This window comes from Rhinolophus sinicus, chromosome 15, assembly GCF_057876585.1.
Source record: "Rhinolophus sinicus isolate RSI-liver-muscle chromosome 15, RSI-T2T, whole genome shotgun sequence".
NCBI lineage: Eukaryota > Metazoa > Chordata > Mammalia > Chiroptera > Rhinolophidae > Rhinolophus > Rhinolophus sinicus.
In genome coordinates this window covers 85,927,858-85,948,583 of record NC_142515.1, presented here as the reverse complement: position 1 = coordinate 85,948,583, position 20,726 = coordinate 85,927,858, and the positions used below count along the sequence as shown (strand labels likewise).

The 20,726-nt window shown below is 55.0% G+C and overlaps 1 protein-coding gene, 1 long non-coding RNA gene and 2 other non-coding genes across 9 annotated transcripts; 3 read left to right on the top strand and 1 right to left on the bottom strand.

Annotated features, from left to right (window-relative positions):
• Positions 1-1,982: 1,982 nt before the first annotated feature.
• On the bottom strand, positions 1,983-3,279 carry LOC109454953 (uncharacterized). Its single transcript, XR_012498082.1, has 2 exons — positions 3,164-3,279; positions 1,983-2,080 (listed from the first exon to the last, which is right to left on the bottom strand). It is a non-coding gene; the product is annotated as an uncharacterized LOC109454953 (long non-coding RNA).
• TNPO2 (transportin 2) lies at positions 2,012-19,459 on the top strand. 6 transcript variants are annotated; one of them, XM_074338040.2, is made up of 25 exons: positions 2,012-2,125; positions 6,354-6,465; positions 7,087-7,162; positions 7,244-7,393; positions 9,723-9,829; positions 9,912-10,045; positions 10,126-10,207; positions 10,283-10,405; positions 10,502-10,620; positions 11,474-11,534; positions 11,633-11,798; positions 12,000-12,152; positions 13,580-13,805; positions 14,011-14,182; positions 14,623-14,709; positions 14,788-14,895; positions 14,981-15,139; positions 15,661-15,748; positions 15,934-16,032; positions 16,537-16,632; positions 16,965-17,040; positions 17,299-17,398; positions 17,478-17,552; positions 17,666-17,790; positions 17,875-19,459. In XM_074338040.2, the coding sequence occupies exons 1-24, from the start codon at positions 2,037-2,039 to the stop codon at positions 17,771-17,773; spliced, it is 2,766 nt and encodes a 921-aa protein (XP_074194141.2). In that variant the 5' UTR covers positions 2,012-2,036; the 3' UTR covers positions 17,774-17,790; positions 17,875-19,459. The 6 variants fall into 6 exon arrangements, with proteins under 6 accessions (XP_074194141.2, XP_074194143.1, XP_074194140.1 ...); XM_074338042.2 differs by having other exon boundaries at positions 2,026-2,184; XM_074338039.2 differs by having other exon boundaries at positions 2,107-2,125; positions 16,935-17,040.
• LOC141572976 (small nucleolar RNA SNORD41) lies at positions 13,864-13,933 on the top strand. Its single transcript, XR_012498565.1, has one exon. It is a non-coding gene; the product is annotated as a small nucleolar RNA SNORD41 (small nucleolar RNA).
• LOC141572992 (small nucleolar RNA ZL2) lies at positions 15,790-15,864 on the top strand. Its single transcript, XR_012498579.1, has one exon. It is a non-coding gene; the product is annotated as a small nucleolar RNA ZL2 (small nucleolar RNA).
• Positions 19,460-20,726: the final 1,267 nt, after the last annotated feature.

Genomic DNA, 20,726 nt, shown 5'->3' with positions numbered 1-20,726 from the left:
GCTGAGTGCTTGGTTTGCCTTCTTTGCTCTCTCCAACCTAAACCCTTCCCCTTCAGCTCGTACCGCCCCACCAAAGCCTGGGTCTGGCCTGGTGACTGGGGGTTTGGCGAGGATGGGGGCGTGCTCTATCCAGTAAGCCTGGATTCTTCCCCAGGACCCATTTCCTTCCCACCCTGACTGCACCACCGTTGTTGCTCCTTATGTTCTGGGTCTCTTCATAGTCCCATTTGGCTGGGCTAAAGCTGTCATTCAGCAGACACTGAGTACCTACTGTGTGCCCTGGCTGTGCTGGGCCGTGGGGCCACAGCAGTGAACAGAACAGACTACATGTGCTCCCTGCCCTTGTGAAAGGAAACAGACAAAAAAGAGAAGCCATTTTGGGAGGTGCCTGTGAAGAAGTGCTGGGTAGAAGCTGGGGGAGTGGGTATATTTTTGTTGACATCTGATCTGAGACCTGAGGGAGGTGAGGAAGCGAGTCCCTAGGTAGAGGGAGCAGCCAGTGTAAAGACAAGTAGGAGAGTGCCTGGCCCTTATGGGGAGTTTTCAGGAGGCCCATATGACAAGCCCTGTGAGTGAGGAGGGTAGGTGTATTAACATACATAGCCTGTGTGTTAGGGTGGGAATGTGGGACTTCATTTTGAGTGAGAAGCATTTGCGGGGGGAGGGGATTGCACCAAGATCAATACAGTGTGTTTTATATCCTAACAGGATCTCCCTGGCTGAAGGGGGGCTGGGGTAGAACCTGGGAGATGAAGGCCAGGCCATGATCAGGGGAGCAGCGGTGGTGGGGTGTTGGCAGTTCAGGAGGTGAGGAAGGCTAGGATCTGGATTCCAGTGAGGCTCCTCTGTCTTGCCCGCTACTTGCAGTCCTTCCAGGGAGGCTGGGGTTGGCCCCACGCTGGCTGTGTATGTGATCAGGAGAAGGAGCTCACTAGGGCTTGTTTGTCCCACTTACAATCATGACTGTTGACCAGTCGGGACTGGGTGTCCTAAAGAAAGTCGGACTCCCCTAGTGACCCTCTAATGCTCTTTGTGCTTCTGTGCCTTCCTGGCCCCTTTGTTCATTCTGGTAGAGCTGTAATGTTTTAAGATGCCCTTGCCTCCCAACTCCTTCTCAAACCTAATAGACTTGAAGCAATATCTGGGCCCTCCAGACATGAATGCTGAGTAGCTCAGCACTCCAGCAGGGAAGCCATCCCAGGGCCAGGTTCCTGTCCCCTTTCAGTCGGGAGGACCACAGCTTATAGGATCATGGTGGTCACTGGGACAAGTGGAGGCAACAGGAGGAAGGGCAGACAGCTGTGGTTTTGGGAGAGGGCTGATGTGGCACCCGCCTGGCCTTAGACTCTGTCTAGCTTGTGGAGGTTGGGGTGGGGCGTTTCAAATACTGAGTACCAGAACAGACTAAACTCCCTGTCCTAGTGGAGCTAACACTCTAGTTGGGGGAAACAGACAAGAAGCAAAGTATAGGACACATCAGAGATAGTTAAACATTTTGGAGGAAAAGTATGGAAGGAGGACCGTGATGAGAGTGGGAGAGCTGGCAATTTTAAATTGGTCAGGGATGGCCTCCCTGAAACACTATTTGTCCCAAGTTCTGAAGGAAGTGGGACTGGCAGTGAAGATGGTCCTTGGAAGTGTTCCAGGCCGAAGGAACGGCAGGTGCAAAGACCCCAAGCTGAAACCATGCCTGCCTTGAAGAAGAGGGAGCAAGTAGGTTTTGGAACAGGAGACATGTCCCCTTTCACTTCCTGCCTATACACAGTAAGGCTTGTCTGGTTTATTTTCCACGTCGGCTCAAAGAGCTCTCTTTCCTACTTTGGGGCTGCTGAGCTGGCCCAGATGTGATGTTAGCCTTGAGGATGTAGCATTGGGGGGAGGGGACATAGGAAGCCAATGGAACCACCTCTATCTCCTCCTCACTCAAAGCCACCAGCAGCTGCTGGATCTTAAAAAAGAAACACAAGTGGGAGAAGTAGGTCGACTCTGCAGCAGCTCAGCCTCTATTCTGGAGCGTCAGGAGGCAGAAGGAGCTGATGGAGTCCTGGCATCTCCATCCACAGTGCTCACCAGCCCTGACCTGGGGAAAGTATGAAGGGGGAGGAAAATCAAATTTCAGGTTTTGGTGAGTCACATAGCCCTGGCTTCAAACTATTCTGGCGCCTGTTTGCTGTGTGATCTTGGGTAAGTCAGCCTTTCTTTGGTTAAGGTTCTTCATCTGTAAAATAGGGGTAACATGCAGAAGCATCTCTAGAGACAAGCACTGTCTGAACGTTAGGGAATCAATGTTCATTCATACAGTCTATGTTAACCCTGACATTAAAAAAAAAAATGTATTGGGGAATAAATATTGGAGAACAGTGTGTTTCTCCAGGGCCCATAAGCTCCATGTTATTGTCCTTCAGTCTAGCTGTGGAGGGCGCAGCTCAACTCCAAGTCCAGTTGTCATTTTCAATCTTTAGTTGCAGGGGCGCAGCCCACCATCCCATGCGGGAATTGAACCCACAACCTGTTCAGAGCTCCTGCTCTAACCAACTGAGCCATCTGGCCGCCCCAGCCCCCAGCCCAGATATTTCAAACAGCTGTCTTTGCTTCTCTGGGTGAAGCAACTGCCTTGTGTTTGGTGGTCATATTTGAGAAATCCTGACCTTTACACGCAGGTGCAGTATGATGAGATGCTCAGGCAGGGAGGCTGTTGTAAAGTGAGAGGCGTTTGTCTCCCATCTCAGATTCAAGGTTGGGGAATCAGCTCCTTGCGTTTCTTGCCCTAAACGCTTCTAGTTGAAATAAGTTTGCTGTGCACAGGGCTGTTGTGAGAATTACGTTTGGAAACCCTCTGACAGACAGTAGGTGCTTGAGGAATGTGTGTGGGCGGGGGGCAGGGGGACGAGAGTCCCAATTCAGTATTCAAATCCACCAACTGGGGAGAGGAAGAAAGACTTCCGTGGTCACACGAGGCCCAATACTGTGGATCACACAGGCAGCAGGGGCCACTTTATTCTGCCCGGACTCCTCTCACCCTTGAGGTTTGTGCAGGGCTGCTGGAAACCGGACGTCTTAAAAGGGAGGGAATGAGCACTAACATTCTCTCCTGCGTCTCTAACTCGCTTCCCACATGACCCTTATCTGGGGCAACCACCAACCCTGAATAGAAAACTCCTACCGTTCGTACCCTTTCCCCGAATCCTCCAAACCTAGTTCCAGCCGCTCAGCCTCACTCTTCCTTCTGCTCAACGCCCACATCCAGGGCTCTCTAGATCCCCGAGTTTTGAGTCTCAGCCAGAGCCCGTAAGCGGGCGCCTGGCAGGACGGAATTTGTAGTTCCAGGCAAGCTCCTGAGCCAGGGAAGGCCAATGCGCATGCGTAGGCGCCGGCTTTTCGCACGTGTCCTCCAAGTCTGGTTTCTGTCTAGCCCAGCCTGCTGAGGTGAGAATTCAGCCCGACTGTCGGACGGAGTTAGGCACCAGCTGACCTTTCCGAAGCCAGTACTGGTTAAGAGAGGTCTTAGGTCCTATTTTTCATGAGTGAATGGAGCCGGAACTGACTTTGCCAATGGGAAATGGGCTGAGAAGCCTGTTCACCTCCTCCAGGCTGGGGCAAAAATTGACTTCGTGCCTCTCCCGAGGCCAAAAAGTCTCGGGACAGGGCTGGGTTGTCCTTTGGGATCAGAGACCTAGTTAATTAAGTAAATTTAGTAAATATTGATTTAGGGAAGGGCTGAATACGTGTACAGTGAAAGTTCGGCCTTGAGCCTCGGGGGCTAGGCACTGCGTTATAAGAGAACAAATTTTGGTGATGCTTAACTTAGATTATCTCTAACCAAGCAAACTATAAATATTCTTATACTCATTTGACAAGATGGGAAACTAAGGCTCCGAATGGCAGGAGGTCACCCACCTTGTTATCAGTAGGGTTAGGAACAGAACCGGGTGCTTCTGGGTCTCCATCTCCTTCCTGCTCTTAAAAGAAAAGAGGGCCATACTTTGTCCTCCAACGGCACAAGGATCACGAAAATGTGTTTTTCATGACCCTGCTCTTGCTTGAATTTCCTGGGCTGTTCCACTTCATTCAACTTCAGGTGGGGAAAGGGATTAGGCTTTTTGTTCCAGCGTTTATTTTATTAGTTCATTTCATTTAAAATTTTATATCCTTGTGTTTTTTTCATATCTTATTAAAAATCGTCAAACAGTACTGGAAAATAAATAACGTAAAATGTGGCAGAGGCTTCTGTAGGAACCCAGCCCGTCTTAGGCACTCCCTTTGTCTGGTTTTCCTTTGTCTCTGGGGTATAAATCCACCCCAAGCTGTCCCCTTCCACTCCTTCTTTGCGCACACAGACTGTGCTCCCAAATACCCTCTGGATGGGGACAGGGAGAGACAGTTCAATTCTTAGAGGAGGGGGTGACAAAGATACAGCTGACTCTAGCCGAGAGGTTCCCGGGTCCACGACACCCCGAAAGTGCCCACGCGCCACCAAACTCAGTTTCCAGCAAAGAGCTGCTGTCAGGCCGGCTTGAGAGACGCTGAGAGAAACGAGACTCTGGGAGGACCGGCGGGCCAGAGAGGCCAAGAGAGCCGTCAACTCCTCGGTCACGTGACCCGGTCTCGGCGGGGACTGGGTCTCTCCGGTGCCAGGCCACGTGTGACAACCGCTCCTTCCGATTGGCTGGGCTGTATCAGTTTGAACGGCATACGGAAGCCGCCTTAGCTCATCCACGGCCGCGTTTTTTTAATTCCCTCTCTTTGGCTCCCTCCTTCCGCGCGAGTCTCAGGAGAAGCCGCAGCGCAAGGCGCCGCTGCTCCGGCCCGGGCCGGGTAAGTGGGCCTCATCCGGAGCTAGACCGTCTCGGCACCGGCTTGTTTCGACCGCCGCCAGGGTCCGGACCTATGCCGCACGCGGCCCGGGCAGCCGGGCCACGCCTGACCGGGAAAGGCCGAGAACCCTGTTGGGCCTGATTCTCGAGGCAGAAAGAACGGGCCGGGGGGGAGGGGGAAACCGAGCCGGGTTTAGGGGGTGGGGCCTCGAAGTCGGGCTAGGTCCCGGTGCCGCGAGAATCGGGTCAGTGGGGCGCCTGGGGTCGGGCTCCAGGGGATCTGATTGGGGGACGTCGTGAGGATCGGGTATGTGTTTTGGGGGTGTTGTTTCGGCGGGGCTTGGTTGGGTCTGATTGGGGAGGCCGCATTGAAAAGTTGGGGGGGCTTGTTGGACTCTGATAGGGAGGGAGTCAGACTTCCGCCTGGAAGGTTTTGCTGGGTCTGACTGCGAGGCCTCTCTGGGATCCGTTGGGGGGAATGCTCCGCAGGGTGTTCGGCCAGGCCTAATTGGGGGAAGCCGCAGGGATGCGACGAAGGGAGTTTCCGGCTCGAGATGGTGGGGGGCTTGGTGGAACTTGATTGGAGAAAGCAGCAGAGATCCGTCAGCAGGAGTTATTGCCGACCGGGGCAGGGGGCGGGAATGGGGGAAGGCTTGCCCAGACCTGATTTAGGAAAGGGACAAGGACCCGTCCAGGGGGCTTCTATCGCGGGGTGGGCGGGCTTGGCAGGCTCTTTCGGAGAGACAACGCGAAGCTATCTGGGGATTGCTTCGTACCTGAGTAAGGGGAATCGCTGTACGGGGTCTAGCTAGGTCAGAAAGGGGGGCGTCTGGCATCCGGCTGAGCTTGGAAGGACGGATAAGGGGAGACGGCAGGGATCAGGACGATCGGAGCGCCTTGGGACGGTGCACCTGGGGAGGATCAGGGACCAGACCGGGCAGAGGAGGCGTCTGAGATCTGGTGGAGTTTGCGGGCTGGATTTCGGGAGCAGAAGGGGTATCTTTCGTGACCGTGCCTGCAACGGGGAGACCAAGGCGGCCGAGGCGCTATCATGGGCTGGGGCAGGGCCCCTGGATGGAGAAGTGGCTGGGCCCTCGCCTAGTGGCTGCGAGGGAAATAAAAGCCTTAGGACCCGCAGCCAGGGGAGGCGGCAGGGGCAGCCCTGGGACGATGGCTGCGTGTCAGGCCTGATGAGGACCCACTGGGGGAGGCGGCAGGGGCAGCCCTGGGACGATGGCTGCGTGTCAGGCCTGATGAGGACCCACTGGGCCCTGCCACCGCCTCCCATGGCCCGGTTCCACCCCACCCCCCCGCCCGTACTACCAAGCCCACGACTGCGCGGCGGTGGATGTCTCAGTTGGCAGGGACCCCGCACTTGGGCTGGCGTGGCTCGGCCTCCTCCACCTGTCTGCGGAGGGCGCTCCTGTGGTGCTGCCGCCGCTGCCACCTCCCCGGGGGCTCAGCCTGCGTCTCACACGGAGCTCCGTCTCACACGGAGCTCCGCGGACCCAGCGCTGACCCAGGCCCCTCCCCTCACAGCTTGCCTTGCGCCATGGACTGGCAGCCAGACGAGCAGGGCCTGCAGCAGGTCCTACAGCTGCTCAAAGACTCGCAGTCGCCCAACACAGCCACACAGCGTATCGTGCAGGATGTATCCTTCCTTCCTTCCGGGCCTGCAGGCCGGAGAGAACGGGGACCACCCCCTAATCCCCAGACTCTTTCTGCAGTGCCTAGGAGCTGGCCTTGGCAGAGAATTAAGGATTAGAATTTAGGGTCCCAGTCCCTGGGGAAACGCGGCTCTATTGGGGGGGCACCTCTAGTTGGCACTCAGCTTTTGTTTAGGTTCATGGTTAAAATTTTTGTTTCAATTGGTTGTTTAGAATACTATAAGTTAAACTTTTAAAATATTTAAACCACTGGCAAGTTTCACAGGAAAATTCGTATTCCCCTTTTTTTAAAAAAAGCTGGCAACATTAGACTGTTAGCAGAGCTGAGAAGCAGCTGCCACCTTCAGACAGAGCCAGGTAGCCAACCCTTTCCTGCTCTGGCCAGGTCTTCAGGAGTGGTGGGGAGCTCAGGTATGCTCCCCCACCCTCTGGGTGAATTTGATGTGCCTGAAATGCTGCCTTCTTCTGGGCATGGGGGTTGATAGGTGTGCTCCCAGGAACTGGCTGCTTGGTCCCAGTGGTCAGAGATACTGTCAGCTACATGGTAGTAAGGGGGTCCCCCCCGGGGAAGCCCTTGTCTCCCAAGTCCCTTAACAACCTGACAGAAACTCAAACAACTGAACCAGTTCCCTGACTTCAACAACTACTTGATCTTCGTCCTGACCAGACTCAAGTCAGAAGGTACGTGGCCCTCGGTGCCCCTCCACAGGCCAGACCCCACTTCCTCCTCTGGTCCTCTGAGCCTCAGTCCTCTTCCCCCAGATGAGCCGACTCGCTCTCTCAGTGGTCTCATCCTCAAGAACAATGTGAAGGCGCATTACCAGAGCTTTCCTCCGCCGGTGGCTGACTTCATCAAACAGGAGTGTCTCAACAACATTGGCGATGCCTCCTCGCTCATCCGAGCCACCATAGGTGAGGCGGCCGGCTGTAGTTGGCCTGGGATAATGCCCTGAGCACTCACTTGGCCAAGAATGGTCTCAGCATGTTAAGGGTATGGAATCACTGGGGATGGTACGACTGTTACTACTGCCATTTTGCAGATGAGGAAACTGAAGCACAGTGAGGTTAAGGGACTTGCCTGGTAAGTGGCAGAGCTCAGAAGTGACCAGTGCAGGTCCATGCTCTGAGCCACACTCCCTCCTGAAACAGCCTTTCTTTTTTTTTTTTTTTTTTTAAGATTTTATTGGGGAAGGGGAACAGGACTTTATTGGGGAACAATGGTCAAATTGTTGTCCTTTCAATCTTAGTTGTGGAGGGTTCTGTTCGGCTTCAAGTTGTTGTTCTTTCAGTCTTAGTTGTGGAGGGCGCAGCTCAGCTCCAGGTCCAGTTGCCGTTGCTAGTTGCAGGGGGTACAGCCCACCATCCCTTGCGGGAGTTGAACCGGCAACCTTGTGGTTGAGAGGACATGCTCCAACCAACTGAGCCATCCGGGAGCTCAGCGGCAGCTCAGCTCAAGGTGCCGTGTTCAATCTTAGTTGCAGGGGGCAGAGCCCACCATCCCTTGTGGGACTCGAGGGATTGAACTGGCAACCTTGTGGTTGAGAGCCCACTGGCCCATGTGGGAATCGAACCGGCAGCCTTTGGAGTTAGGAGCACGGAGCTCTAACCGCCTGAGCCACCGGCCCGGCCCGAAACAGCCTTTCTTGCTTCTGAGGCAGTTACTTAATGTCTGCAATTTTGTGTTAGGTCCTGAGGGTGTAGCAGATTAAAATCAGAGCTCCCTACCCTTGTGGAGTTTGGTGTCATTAATGATTTAGCTGAACTCAATCAAACCAATAATGATTTAGCTGAAACGTGAGTTAGCTTTGCCTTGGTGTCTTCCTGACTCCTGGAAGGCTGCCTGAAGGAGTTAACAGAATGATGACCAAGAATTTTCCAGCAGTGTTATCTTAAGTCTTTTCACTACTGTTTAATACCAACCTTACTATTTGTTACCGACTTATTTCCCCACCCCCAGCTTTATTGAGATATAATTGACATATAATGACTTATATGTCTTCAAATCTATGTCAACTTTTAAAACTTGCTTTAAAAAGGTTTTTGTATGTAACTGTTTTAAATGAAAAGACAGATATGCTTGCCCTAAAGGGAAGGCAGTCTTAAAATGCAGTAAATACAGAAAAATGGTATTCAATTTGAGATAGCTGCTGGGGCATGCCAGAAGGGCTGATCTTTGGGCCTGCTTCCTCTGTGAAAGTGACCCTTAGCTCTGCCAATACCCCTTCTGAGGCCAGCAGAAGGATCTGGTCTTACCAAGCTCATCCAGGTGTCAGGTTCTGCCCTGAGTACTTGAGTTAAGTCACCGAAGTTTCCCAGTAGCCCTAGGAAGTCATTGGTCTTTGTCCCCATTGAAGCACAGAGAGGTTAAGTGATGCAGCCAACATCACACAGATAGGGATGGGACTGGGACTGTCCTCAGTCTACCGCAGGGAGCACTTTTCCTAGCAGACGTGTGACCGGGGTCATCTAGAGTGTTGGCAGGGCAGCTTCTCCCCCTGGGAAACACTGCCACCTCCTGGCTTTAAATACCATCTCTGCGCACGGACGTCACCCACATTCAGCTTCACTGCCCTCACGCTTCAGATGCCTGCTGCAGGTGGTACTTGCGTTTTGGGTTTCTAGGAAGTAGTACACGTCCTCCCTGAGGCCACTGCACCCTGCAGGACCTGTCCCTTGCACCCTCCCAGCCCTTACCTTACCCCACTGAGCCCCATGGGCTCCTCCCTCGTCTGTAAGCTCTCTAGGCTTGCTCCGGCCCCCAGGCTTTTGCACTTGTCATTCCCTCTGCCTTGGATGCTTTTTCTCTAGGGACCTAGATGGCTTCTCCCTCACCTCCTTCAGGTCGTTGTTCTGATATCAAGATGTCACCTGGGGGAAGCTCTGGACACCCAATTTTAAATTGATACCCTCACCATCAGTCCTTGTTAGCCGTCTTCTCTGCTTTATTTCTCCCCTTAGCTCTTGGTGTCTAGCCTCCCAGTTCCTATGTGGGTTTATCTTGACTTCGCAGCCTCCTTCATTAGACAACTTCTAAGGGTAGGGACTTTGTGTTTAGTTTTGCACTGTACCCCAGGGCCTGGAACAGAGCTGACTTACAGTAAGGCTCAGAGAATCTCAAAAGGGGTGTGTAGGGCTCTTGGGGGAGAGAGTCTGGAGAGTGGCGGGGAGGGCTGCCTGCACCCAGTGGTGGGCAGGCCTGTCTGCACCCAGCCTGAGGCAGCGTCCTTTCCCGGCCGCCCAGGCATTCTCATCACCACCATCGCTTCCAAGGGTGAGCTGCAGATGTGGCCTGAGCTGCTGCCCCAGCTGTGCAACCTGCTCAACTCAGAGGATTACAACACCTGTGAGGTAGGCAGCAAGCCATGGTCCGCCCGGGCAGGAGCTGGGGCTGGACCGGGACCCGTGGCCATGTGTGCTCCTCCCTGTTTAGGGAGCCTTTGGAGCCCTGCAGAAAATCTGCGAAGACTCATCCGAGCTCCTGGACAGTGATGCCCTCAACAGGCCCCTCAACATCATGATCCCCAAGTTCTTGCAGTTCTTCAAGCACTGCAGCCCCAAGATCCGGTGGGTGCAGCTCCCCAGGCGTCTGCAGGGGGCCTGGGGTGGGCGGGGTGGGGGTGACCCACGTACCCGCTCCCTGCCAGGTCCCATGCCATTGCCTGCGTGAACCAGTTCATCATGGACCGGGCCCAGGCGCTGATGGACAATATTGACACCTTCATCGAGGTGGGTCGCCAGGCTGGGGGTGAGCAGGGCGAGGGCTGGGCATCCCCGCTGTGGCTGAGCCCGCCCTCCCTGCAGCATCTGTTTGCGCTGGCTGTGGACGATGATCCTGAGGTGCGGAAGAACGTGTGCCGTGCCCTGGTGATGCTGCTGGAAGTGCGAATTGACAGGCTCATCCCCCACATGCACAGCATCATTCAGGTGTGCACACCGAGGCCAGCTGGGGCTGCAGGGTGGGGGCACAGGGGAGCTCCCGCGAGCCGGATAGGGCCTTACCTTCCTCCCATTCCTCCCCAGTACATGCTGCAGAGGACCCAGGACCACGATGAGAATGTGGCCCTCGAGGCCTGTGAATTCTGGCTGACGCTGGCCGAGCAGCCCATCTGTAAGGAAGTCCTGGCCTCCCACCTGGTCCAGTGAGTACCCCTCCTGCCTGCTGCCCCTCACACCCCACGCTCCACCTCTTCTATCTCAGTTTACTTTCTGTACCTGCAGACATTTATTTTGCAAGTGCTATGAATGTAACTTGAATGCCTTAAAAATTAGATAAGTTAAGGTGGAAAAAATGAGAAGTCAACAAAGGCTTCAGGCATCGTTGGATCCAGGTGCTCAAAGGATGTGAAAGGTATCTGTCTAGCCTCAGATCTAATTCCTCTACTTTGGCTTCGTTCTCAGGCATGACCTTCCCTCATGGCCATGCTGTGGTCAACAGCTTTACAGCTTAGGAACCTCTGAGAAAAGAATTTCTCTCTTGACCAGTATTTCCAGCAAAAGTTCTAGAACCAGCTTGGATTACTCGCCTATCCCTAAGTCAGTGAAGGCTCTAATCAAAGTTTCCAATCCCAAGGTACATGGGCTCCAGCTGAGGGGGCCGGCTGTCCTGCCTGTTAGCTCCCCTAACCTGGCCCCATCCCAGGGAGGGGCCTGGTGACTAGGTCACATGTCTCTGCTTTATGGCGTCTTAGGGAATCAGGCACCGTTCCAAATATCTCAGTGTATTCAGGAGGCTGGAGTTCCCAGAGTGGCCAGGTTTGGGTCAAAAGCCTTCTTGTGGAGCCTGGAGTGGTATCAGCTCTGTCTGTGTTACAGTGGTTGAGACTACATTCCCACAAAGGGAAATGAATGGGTGCGGGGCCCTCAGAATCAGCCTGTTCCATCTAGTCTGCCCGTGATGCTCTCATTAGTACCTCTGCTTCCTTCTTGCCCAGGCTTTGAAGCCCCCAGGGGGCCCCGCCTCCCGATGAACAGCCTTATCCTCTCTCCTGACAGGTTAATCCCCATCCTGGTAAATGGGATGAAGTACTCGGAAATTGACATCATCCTGCTAAAGGTCAGCCGGGGCCCATCGCTGGGCACAGGCAGGCAGGTGAGGGCCAGGGTGTTGGGGCTGGGACGGTGGTGGTCCTTAGCGGTCTGCCTGGCCCACAGGGGGACGTGGAGGAGGATGAGGCAGTCCCTGACAGTGAGCAGGACATAAAGCCACGCTTCCACAAGTCGCGCACGGTGACGCTGCCCCATGAGGCCGAGCGGCCGGATGGCTCTGAGGATGCAGAGGATGATGATGATGATGATGCTTTGTCGGATTGGAATCTGAGTGCGTGGCCCTGGCAGGGGTTGGGTGGTGGGGGTGGTAGGTGGGGGCAGCCAACCCTGGGTTCCCCCTCGGGAGGTGATGAGAAGCCCATGATCATAAGGATTCTAATCGTATCTGACATCTGATCTGGGGGTGTGGCTGAGGAGGCCCTGCCTGATGGGCTTCCCTGAGCCTGCCTCTTGGTTTTCCTTCCTGCCCCAGGGAAGTGCTCGGCGGCTGCACTGGACGTCCTGGCCAATGTCTTCCGGGAGGAACTACTACCCCATCTCCTTCCCCTGCTCAAGGGACTCCTCTTCCACCCTGAGTGGGTGGTCAAGGAGTCGGGCATTCTGGTGCTGGGTGCCATCGCTGAGGGTGAGTGCCCCGCCGGCCTGCCTGTGCCTGACCTCTGACCCCTGTGCTGATGTGAGACGGGCTGGCCCAGGCAGGGCTGCCTGGGGGAGCAGTGCCATTCCCGAGTTCTCTCCAGAGGACTGCTCAGTCCCTCCAGACAACTTTGGGATTTCAATGTTCCCCTCAGCCTGTGGGCCTGAAAGAAACCCCAAGCCCCGAAATGCAAGCCCTCTCCTTAATTCTCACAGACAGGCAATTCTATGAGGTCATAAGCATAATTATAGCAACTGCAATAATAAGAACAGTCACTTCTGCTGTGCTAGTCCATGGCAGGCAACCCGCTTCCGTGGGTTTGCTACTACCTGCTGAAGTGGGTTTCATAGACAGATGGATGTACACCACTTCCCTAGTCACCCAGGGTGCAGCTGGGCCTCAAAGCTGCTTCCAGCTGTGGGGCTGGCCTGCCAGAATGAGTGTGCAGTGGTGGTGTTTCCTCAAATTTCACATGGTCTGCTGCTACTGCCATGGCTTTTCAGGTGCCCTTGTCCCGATGGGTTGTACAGCTGGAATGACCAGAGGGCTTTGCGAGTCTGTTACAGGCTTCACTCGTGACCGCCTCGGCATCCAGGCCTGTCCTAAAAAGTTCAGACATGGTGATGGGGCAGCCTGTTAGCTCAGTTGGTTAGAGCGCGGTGCTTGTAACACCAGGGTTGCCGGTTCGATCCCCGCATGGGCCACTGTGAGTGGTGCCCTGAACAACTGGATTGAAACAACTACTTGACTTGGAGCTGATGGGTCCTGGATAAACACACTTAAAATAAATTTTAAAAAAAACCTTTAAAAAAAAATTTTCCGACACAGCAGCAGGAGCCCTCAGCAAGAAAACGTTTCCTTATATGATAAGTGTAATACAGCTTACGTTAATACATGTGCATATATGAATAGACTACCTTAGGTGTTCTGCATATTCATGGGAAAAGACCTAGAGGAACTAGGTCCTAAAGCAGTGAAAAATAGATCACTTGTCTTGGATTATTAGCGGGTGTACCATTATCTGTGTTCTCTAAGTAAAAGACATATGCAATTGTTTTTTTAAAAAAGAAAATGAAAAATAGAGAAAGAAAAGTCATACACATCCAAGAAAAGTTTCAAAAGAAAAGTAGTTTTCATCCATTGGGGTCACTGTTACCCACAATGCCCGAGTCACTGTGCAGCCTGGTCATCTGTGAATGAATGAGTGACCATGATGGGGTGGAGCCAGTGGTGGGGAAAGGTTATCCAGATGCTGCTTCCCCTCCTGACCCTACCTTCCACTGGCTCTGACTGAGCCAGTTATTTAACTTGAGTCTCAGTTTCCCCATCTGTCAGATGCCATTGATTCTCTTCCCTAGAGGTGGGAGTGGCCAGGCTCAGCTGGGCTCAGGCTTCCTCCTGTGTCGTCTTTGCAGGCTGCATGCAGGGCATGGTGCCCTACCTGCCCGAGCTAATCCCACACCTTATCCAGTGCCTGTCGGACAAAAAGGCCCTGGTCCGCTCCATTGCCTGCTGGACGCTGAGCCGCTATGCCCACTGGGTAGTTAGCCAGCCACCTGACATGCACCTCAAGCCTCTGATGACGGAACTGCTCAAGCGCATCCTGGATGGCAACAAGAGGGTGCAGGAGGCAGCCTGCAGGTGACCCCTGACCCCTGGTCCCACAGTCCCCACCTTTGAGCCACTGGCACATGCCCTCTGGGAAGTGATGATACACATTGCCCCTGACATCCCGCTGATTTCTAACGTGTTCGTACTGGCTGATCCCAACTACCCGCTCCTGTCTCCACTTGCCTGTGGCCCTGCCCCGCCAGTAGACCCCCACTGAGCCCTTCCCCGCTTCCAGTGCCTTCGCCACCCTGGAGGAGGAGGCCTGCACGGAGCTGGTACCCTACCTCAGCTATATCCTGGACACCCTCGTCTTCGCCTTTGGCAAGTACCAGCACAAGAACCTGCTCATCCTCTATGATGCCATCGGCACCCTGGCCGACTCTGTGGGCCACCACCTCAACCAGCCGGTGAGACCCCACAGCGGCTCTCTCCTTCTGATCCTGTGCCTCTCGGCATCTGGTGATCTGGCGGTGACCCTGTGTCGCACGCCAGGGACATGGCCATGACCTCAACAGGCAGACAGACCTGGCCCCAGTTTAGTGGGGGAGACAGACAGTTCTGAGACAGTGTGGTAAGTGCTGTGCTGGGGGAGTTCAGGGGCCTATGGGAACCAGTAGGTGCTGACCCAGGTTCTGAGGGGGCAGGGGTGGGTAGAACGGAGCTTGGGACAGATGAGAAGGGCCTAGAGGTCTGGCTGGATGGTGAGGCCTTGCAGGACCCCGAGCCACAGCAAGGAGCCCAGGCCTCACTGCTCAGGCAGTGGGTACCTCTGAGTCACAGGGAGCCCTGCTGGTTCCCAGGCTGCCACCCCTGCCCAGGGAGCTCCAACTTCCTGCTCCTCCTCCAGGAATATATCCAGAAGCTGATGCCTCCGCTCATCCAGAAGTGGAACGAGCTCAAGGATGAAGACAAGGACCTGTTCCCTCTTTTGGAGGTGGGTGACCTCCAGACTCCCTCCTGCAGCCCCGCCCCACCCCTCCTAAGCTGACCTCTCCTGCCTTCCTCCTGCTAGTGTCTGTCTTCAGTGGCTACTGCCCTCCAGAGTGGCTTCCTGCCCTACTGTGAGCCTGTGTACCAGCGCTGCGTCACCCTAGTGCAGAAGACACTGGCCCAGGCTATGGTGAGCTCCCACCCGCCACCACTCCTCTGCTGCTGCCCTAGCCGTCGCCTGCCCCCCTCACCCGCCCACCCTCGTCCGTGCCCAGATGTACACCCAGCACCCCGAGCAGTATGAGGCCCCTGACAAGGACTTCATGATCGTGGCGCTGGACCTGCTCAGCGGCCTGGCTGAGGGCCTGGGCGGCCACGTGGAGCAGCTGGTGGCCCGCAGCAACATCATGACACTGCTCTTCCAGTGCATGCAGGTGGGTGAGTGCCCCCCAGTGGCCTAAGGCTCACTGTGACGACACCCAGCAGCCTGTGTAGGCCACCTTGGGGGCTGGGGTGGGGGGCTCAGGGCCCGGTGGTAACCCAAGGACATCAGGGAAAGGGGGCCCATAGAAAGACACTTGTAATTATTTTTAAAAGGGATTCAAATAAGACATGAGTAAAAGCTCATTTTTCAGGCCAACAATGTAGAAAAAGTAGAAAAGAGGAAATGTGAAAGCACAGGTCCATCCAACATCACCCCCAACCCATATATCAGGATGGGCAGCAGTTACATGTGCCCCCCTCTGTGGCAGTGCCCGGAGCGAGGCACTCATTCATGTGCTCCCCAAGTCCTAATGTACAGAGGGGGTCCACATCCTCCGTGCTGGCAAGTAGAAGGGTCAGGCTGTGCTCTGGGGACTGCTCCCCTAGCTGCCCTGCACTGAGGGATTGATTGGGACCCTGGCTGGTTGGTGGGAGGGGAGCCTGCCAAGCTGACGCCACCCTGACCCTCCAGGACTCCATGCCCGAGGTCCGGCAGAGCTCCTTCGCCCTCCTGGGAGACCTCACCAAAGCCTGCTTCATCCATGTCAAGCCCTGTATCGGTATGACACCCGTTTCATCCTTACCCCATGACCCCAGCCCTGGCCTCAAGTGATGGAGCAATGACCAGGGAGTACTGTGACCGAATTGGGATGTATTCGTACTGTCTGATGGGGCCTGCCCGGCCAGATCTTGGAGCTCACCCTGGCAGGCCCTCCCGCTCAGCACTCCTCTTTCTCCCCACCAGCTGAATTCATGCCCATACTGGGCACCAACCTGAACCCTGAGTTCATCTCTGTTTGCAACAATGCCACCTGGGCCATTGGCGAGATCTGCATGCAGATGGGTAAGTGTCCTGCAGGTGGGCAGGCTATGCCCCTCTTGTGTGTTCCCCGCCTGGGTGCAGAGCCTCGCTCTGACTGACAGGTTCCCTCAAGAGGGCGCTTGTGCTCCTCGAGGAAGGCTCCCATGGGCCAGGGGCAAGAGGATACCTCTGAGCATTGTTATCAGAGATGGGCTGAATGGCTGAAAGGCCATCTGTGGTTGGCTTCTGTAAGGCAGGATAAGAGGTCTGTTCTGATTGGGCTGTTGAGCAATTTCCCCCATCACCTCCACAGCAAGGCTGGCTGGTGTGGCCTCACCCTGCTGTCCAGCAGTGACTCCAGGGAAGCTTCTGGTATTTGGAGAATGTGGGTCTGTCTCGGGTTGGCCATGGGTCCTGGGCTGGGGACCATCTGGAGAAGGTTTTTCACTCCCTCACCAGTTATGGTCAGCCAGTGTCTAGATGCAACTGGGGCTGTCAGCGAGGGTGGTGTGGGCTGTGTGGGGCTCTGACTGGCTGGTCCCTCAGGGGCAGAGATGCAGCCCTACGTGCAGATGGTCCTCAACAACCTGGTAGAGATCATTAACCGGCCCAACACACCCAAGACGCTGCTGGAGAACACAGGTGGGCATCACATCTGGGCCTGTGCCGCTCTCCTGCCTGGCTCCTGGAGGTGGGCTTCCTGGCTGGGAGGGTAGTTGAGAAAAGGCCCTGGGAAAGAACTAGGGAAGGTGTCTGGAAGGGGTTCTGGGAGGAGAAGCAAGAAAGATGCTGGCCTCAGGGGAGACCCAGGCTGAGTCAAGATCCAGGGTCAAGCTCTGGGCCAAGGCTGGCGGGAGCTATTCCCTTGGGGCCCATGGGGCGGGGCTGGTGCCTCATGCCAGAGGCCTTGCCACGTACCGTCCCGGGGCCGCTCGGGGTTGCAGGTCGCCTGACGAGTCCCTCTGCCATTCCAGCCATCACCATCGGCCGCCTGGGCTACGTGTGCCCACAGGAGGTGGCACCCATGCTGCAGCAGTTCATCCGGCCTTGGTGTGTGCTCACCTGTGTGGGGCCTGCCGTACGGTGGGCTGGGCAGTGGGGTGGGTGGGACAGGCCCCACCCATCCCTCACCTGTGCCCACCCAGCCCTGCCCATCCATAGATGCACGTCGCAGCCCCTCTGCTCACTGGTCCCCTGCTTCCTCCACACCTCATAGACACACGGCCCACCCCAGCCCTGCTGTCCCCCATGGATGCCCTTCTGCCCCAGTCCTGCCTGCTGACTCCCCAGTGCTCACCTTCCCCACAGGTGCACATCCCTCAGGAACATCAGGGACAACGAGGAGAAGGACTCGGCCTTCCGAGGCATCTGCATGATGATAGGCGTCAACCCTGGGGGCGTTGTGCAGGTTGGGGCGGCTGGGCTCTGAGGGAAGGCGCTGGGGCTGGGCTCGGGCGGTCCCTCACATGGGATCCGTCGTGTTTCAGGACTTTATTTTCTTCTGCGACGCTGTAGCCTCCTGGGTGAGCCCGAAGGACGACCTGAGGGACATGTTTTATAAGGTGAGGCTCCCGCTTAGCCCTGATGTAGTCCCAGGAGGCAACGGGAAAACCCTCTGGGGGAGAGGCTGAATTCATCTTGCTCTGCTCTGGGTGCCCCCTTCCTTCCACCACAGATTCTTCATGGCTTCAAAGACCAAGTTGGGGAGGAAAACTGGCAACAGTTCTCAGAGCAGTTCCCACCACTGCTCAAGGAGAGGCTGGCTGCTTTCTATGGGGTCTAGAATGTTGCGACTGCCAGGTGAGGAGGCCGCAGGCAGGGGGCTGGTGCTGTCCTAGGGGCTGAGGTGGCACAGGCTCTGACTCCCCTCTTCTCTCCCTGCAGGTTTCTGTCTGCGTCGTCTTGGAGGGGTTGCTGTGGATCGCGCTGCGTCCAGAAGTTGCCGTGCCCTGGTCGAGGGGGGTTAGGGAGGAGTGAGTGGGACCCAATCCAGATGCCTTCCCTGTCCATCTACCTGCTACGCCCGGCTTGTGTGGCCAGTCAAGTGGTGGGCAGGTTGATGGGGCCTCCACACTCATCCTACAAATGGGAGGGGGGTGGGACTTCTTGGCAGCAAGGGCCCCTTGCTCTAAGCAGGGTCACCTCAGGCAGCCCACTTGGGCCAGCCATGTGGGAGGGAGGAATCAACACAGCCGACCGAATCTGGCTTAGGGTGAGACAGGGAGAAAGCAGGTGGGGAGGGGGGGTCCCTGTAGAGACACGTACTCACACGTACACATGTGGCCACACGCATGTGCGGGCACTGCAGCCAGCCAGGCCAAGCCAGCTGCCCCACCATTTCCCTGACTGCATGGAGACAGTAGAATTAGTGAACCCCTGAGTTAACCCGTAAGGCCTTCCGTGTAACCTGCATCTAGAGTTTAAGAAGCTTCTGCCGTTTTGCCAGAATTGGCAGTGATTGGGGAGGGCTGGGTGGGTTGGGGGTGTCCACTGGGAGCCCAGGGCAGGGGCAAGAGGATGGCTACCTTGGGGCTGCCCCGTCAGCACGCATACGCTTTGGACCTGCTCCGCACACTTCCTGCCAGCTCTGTGGCAGCCTCAGCCAGTGTGTCCCCCTTTGCCCCATTCCAGCAAGAGTAGGGATCACTGGAGCAGCCAGAGGTCCCTCTTTCTTCCTATCCTGTGCTTCAGTAACTTCTGAAGACACTGTGTTGGGACCTTTTTCTGGAAGAGAGCAGGGGGTAGCCAGAGCTGCTGACACCTACCCCTGCCTCTCCATAAGCAAATCCATTTCAAGGGCAGTCTGTTTCTCTGTGCTGAGAGCCCTCTTCTCGTGTTCCAGGCCCCAAGTTTTAACCCAAGGGCTGGGGCATTTAATTGATGGTGATGGGATGAAAGCTTATGCTTTGTTAATAAGAAGGAAACTGAGGGCTTGGAGGAGGGGAAAGGTGCCTCCCCCACCCTAAGGCCCTGAGGCTGCCTGTTCATCAGAGCTCCCAATGGGCTCCGAGATCCCACCAGATTGGGACAGTGATTCTAGGGACCCTTCTGGGATTCTTTGGGATGTGGTCACAGTGGGAGAGTCTCCTCTAGAATGGAAGGGAGTATGGTTACTTTCTGTTTGGCCTCAAGACTGAAAATGGGCCCTGCACTCCCCTTAATGTTTTCCTTTTTCTCCTCCCCTGCTTTCTACTTTTTTTGGGGCACCTTTTGGGGTTTGGGGGGGTTTGACTGGATTCCTGCATCCTGGGGCCTGCTCCATCCATCCCACCAGGGGCCTGGACCCCACCCCCATCACAGCCCTGTGTCTTCTCTCAGACAGGGTCAGGCCCTGCCTCTATTCCAAGGGGCACTTGGTGCACATTCCATAAACTCAGCTGGTTTCCCCCACCCCAGCCCTTTGAAACTCCAGCAGGTCTCTGGAAGCCATTTGTAAAAAAAACAAATGAAAAAAGAAAAAAAAAATTAATACCATTTAATTTTCTGGTAATTCCAGTTTTTTGGAGCATCCTCTGCTGGGTCTTGGGGTATGTGGATGGACTGGCTGTCTGATGGGATTGGAAACCCCTTAACCCAGGATGGGGGTGCTCCAACCACCTTCAGGGAAGGGGGAGCCTGGTTCGTTGTCTTTTTTTTTTTTTTAAAGAAAACTATTTAATTTTTTAATTTATTTTTGGTTGATTTTTGCACAACGAAGTTGCAGCTTCTCAGTCTTCTCCCCTGCTCAGGGCTGCGGACCCTGACTGGCCTTGATCCGCAGTCCCACTCGGGCCCATGTCCCTCCTTCCCCTTCACCCTCTTCCTCCTGCGGGCTCCAGGGTCTGTCCATTTGTTACCGTGCTGTGCTGGGGATTGGCGCCGAGGTGGCGTGGGAGTCCACTTGTGTAGAACTTTGTTGAGTAAAGATCAGTTCTTGTGAAACCCTTGGTCTCCAGCTGGCCTGTATCCTTGGCTTTGGCAGTAGAGATGTGTGTGTGTGTGTGTGAGGGGAGCGGGGGGCTCAGAAACTTTAGAAATGGGGATATATAAGACTTAGGTCAGGAAATAATTGGGCAGTGGGGAAGGAAGTAAAGCACTAAGTAGGCACATTTCTTGGAACCCCAAGCCTCTGTTTTCTTCCTTGCAAATTGAGCAGGTGAATTTGAAAGATAAAGATTAAATGTGATAACATACATGTGGAGTGTATTCTCTCATACATAATTACAGCTCATTAAACGTCCTGAGTTCACTAAAGGAGCCGTTAGTGTTACAACCCAGGTTCGAGATCTCCATCTGCCTTAGACTAAACTGAGTGGCAAGAGGCAAGATCTTGCAGCACTCATCTTTGGCTTCACAACTCTGACTTCACAACTCTGGATCGCTGGGCATCTTAGGCATTTTTGTAGAAGTCTCAGCCCAGCACCAGGCCTGTGGGAGATGTAGATAACAAGTTATTGAGGCAAACGAGGCAAATTGCTCAGCCTTAGGGATGCACAAACCTCAGTATGGCCCAAGGGCCACCTGCATCAATCTGGGAAAACAACAAAAAAACCCCGACACATCCAACATTCATTAAACAAGTGTGTACATTTCAGTGAGAGGGAAGAGAAGATAAACACTGTTGTGTCCCATAGAGAAAAATATAGCGGGAAGGGGAGAGAACACGGGAAGATGTTCACAGTCTTACACTAGTGTACCAGGGAAGATATTTGAGCAAAGAGCCATGTGGCTATGAGAAGAGTCAGGTGGAAGGATCA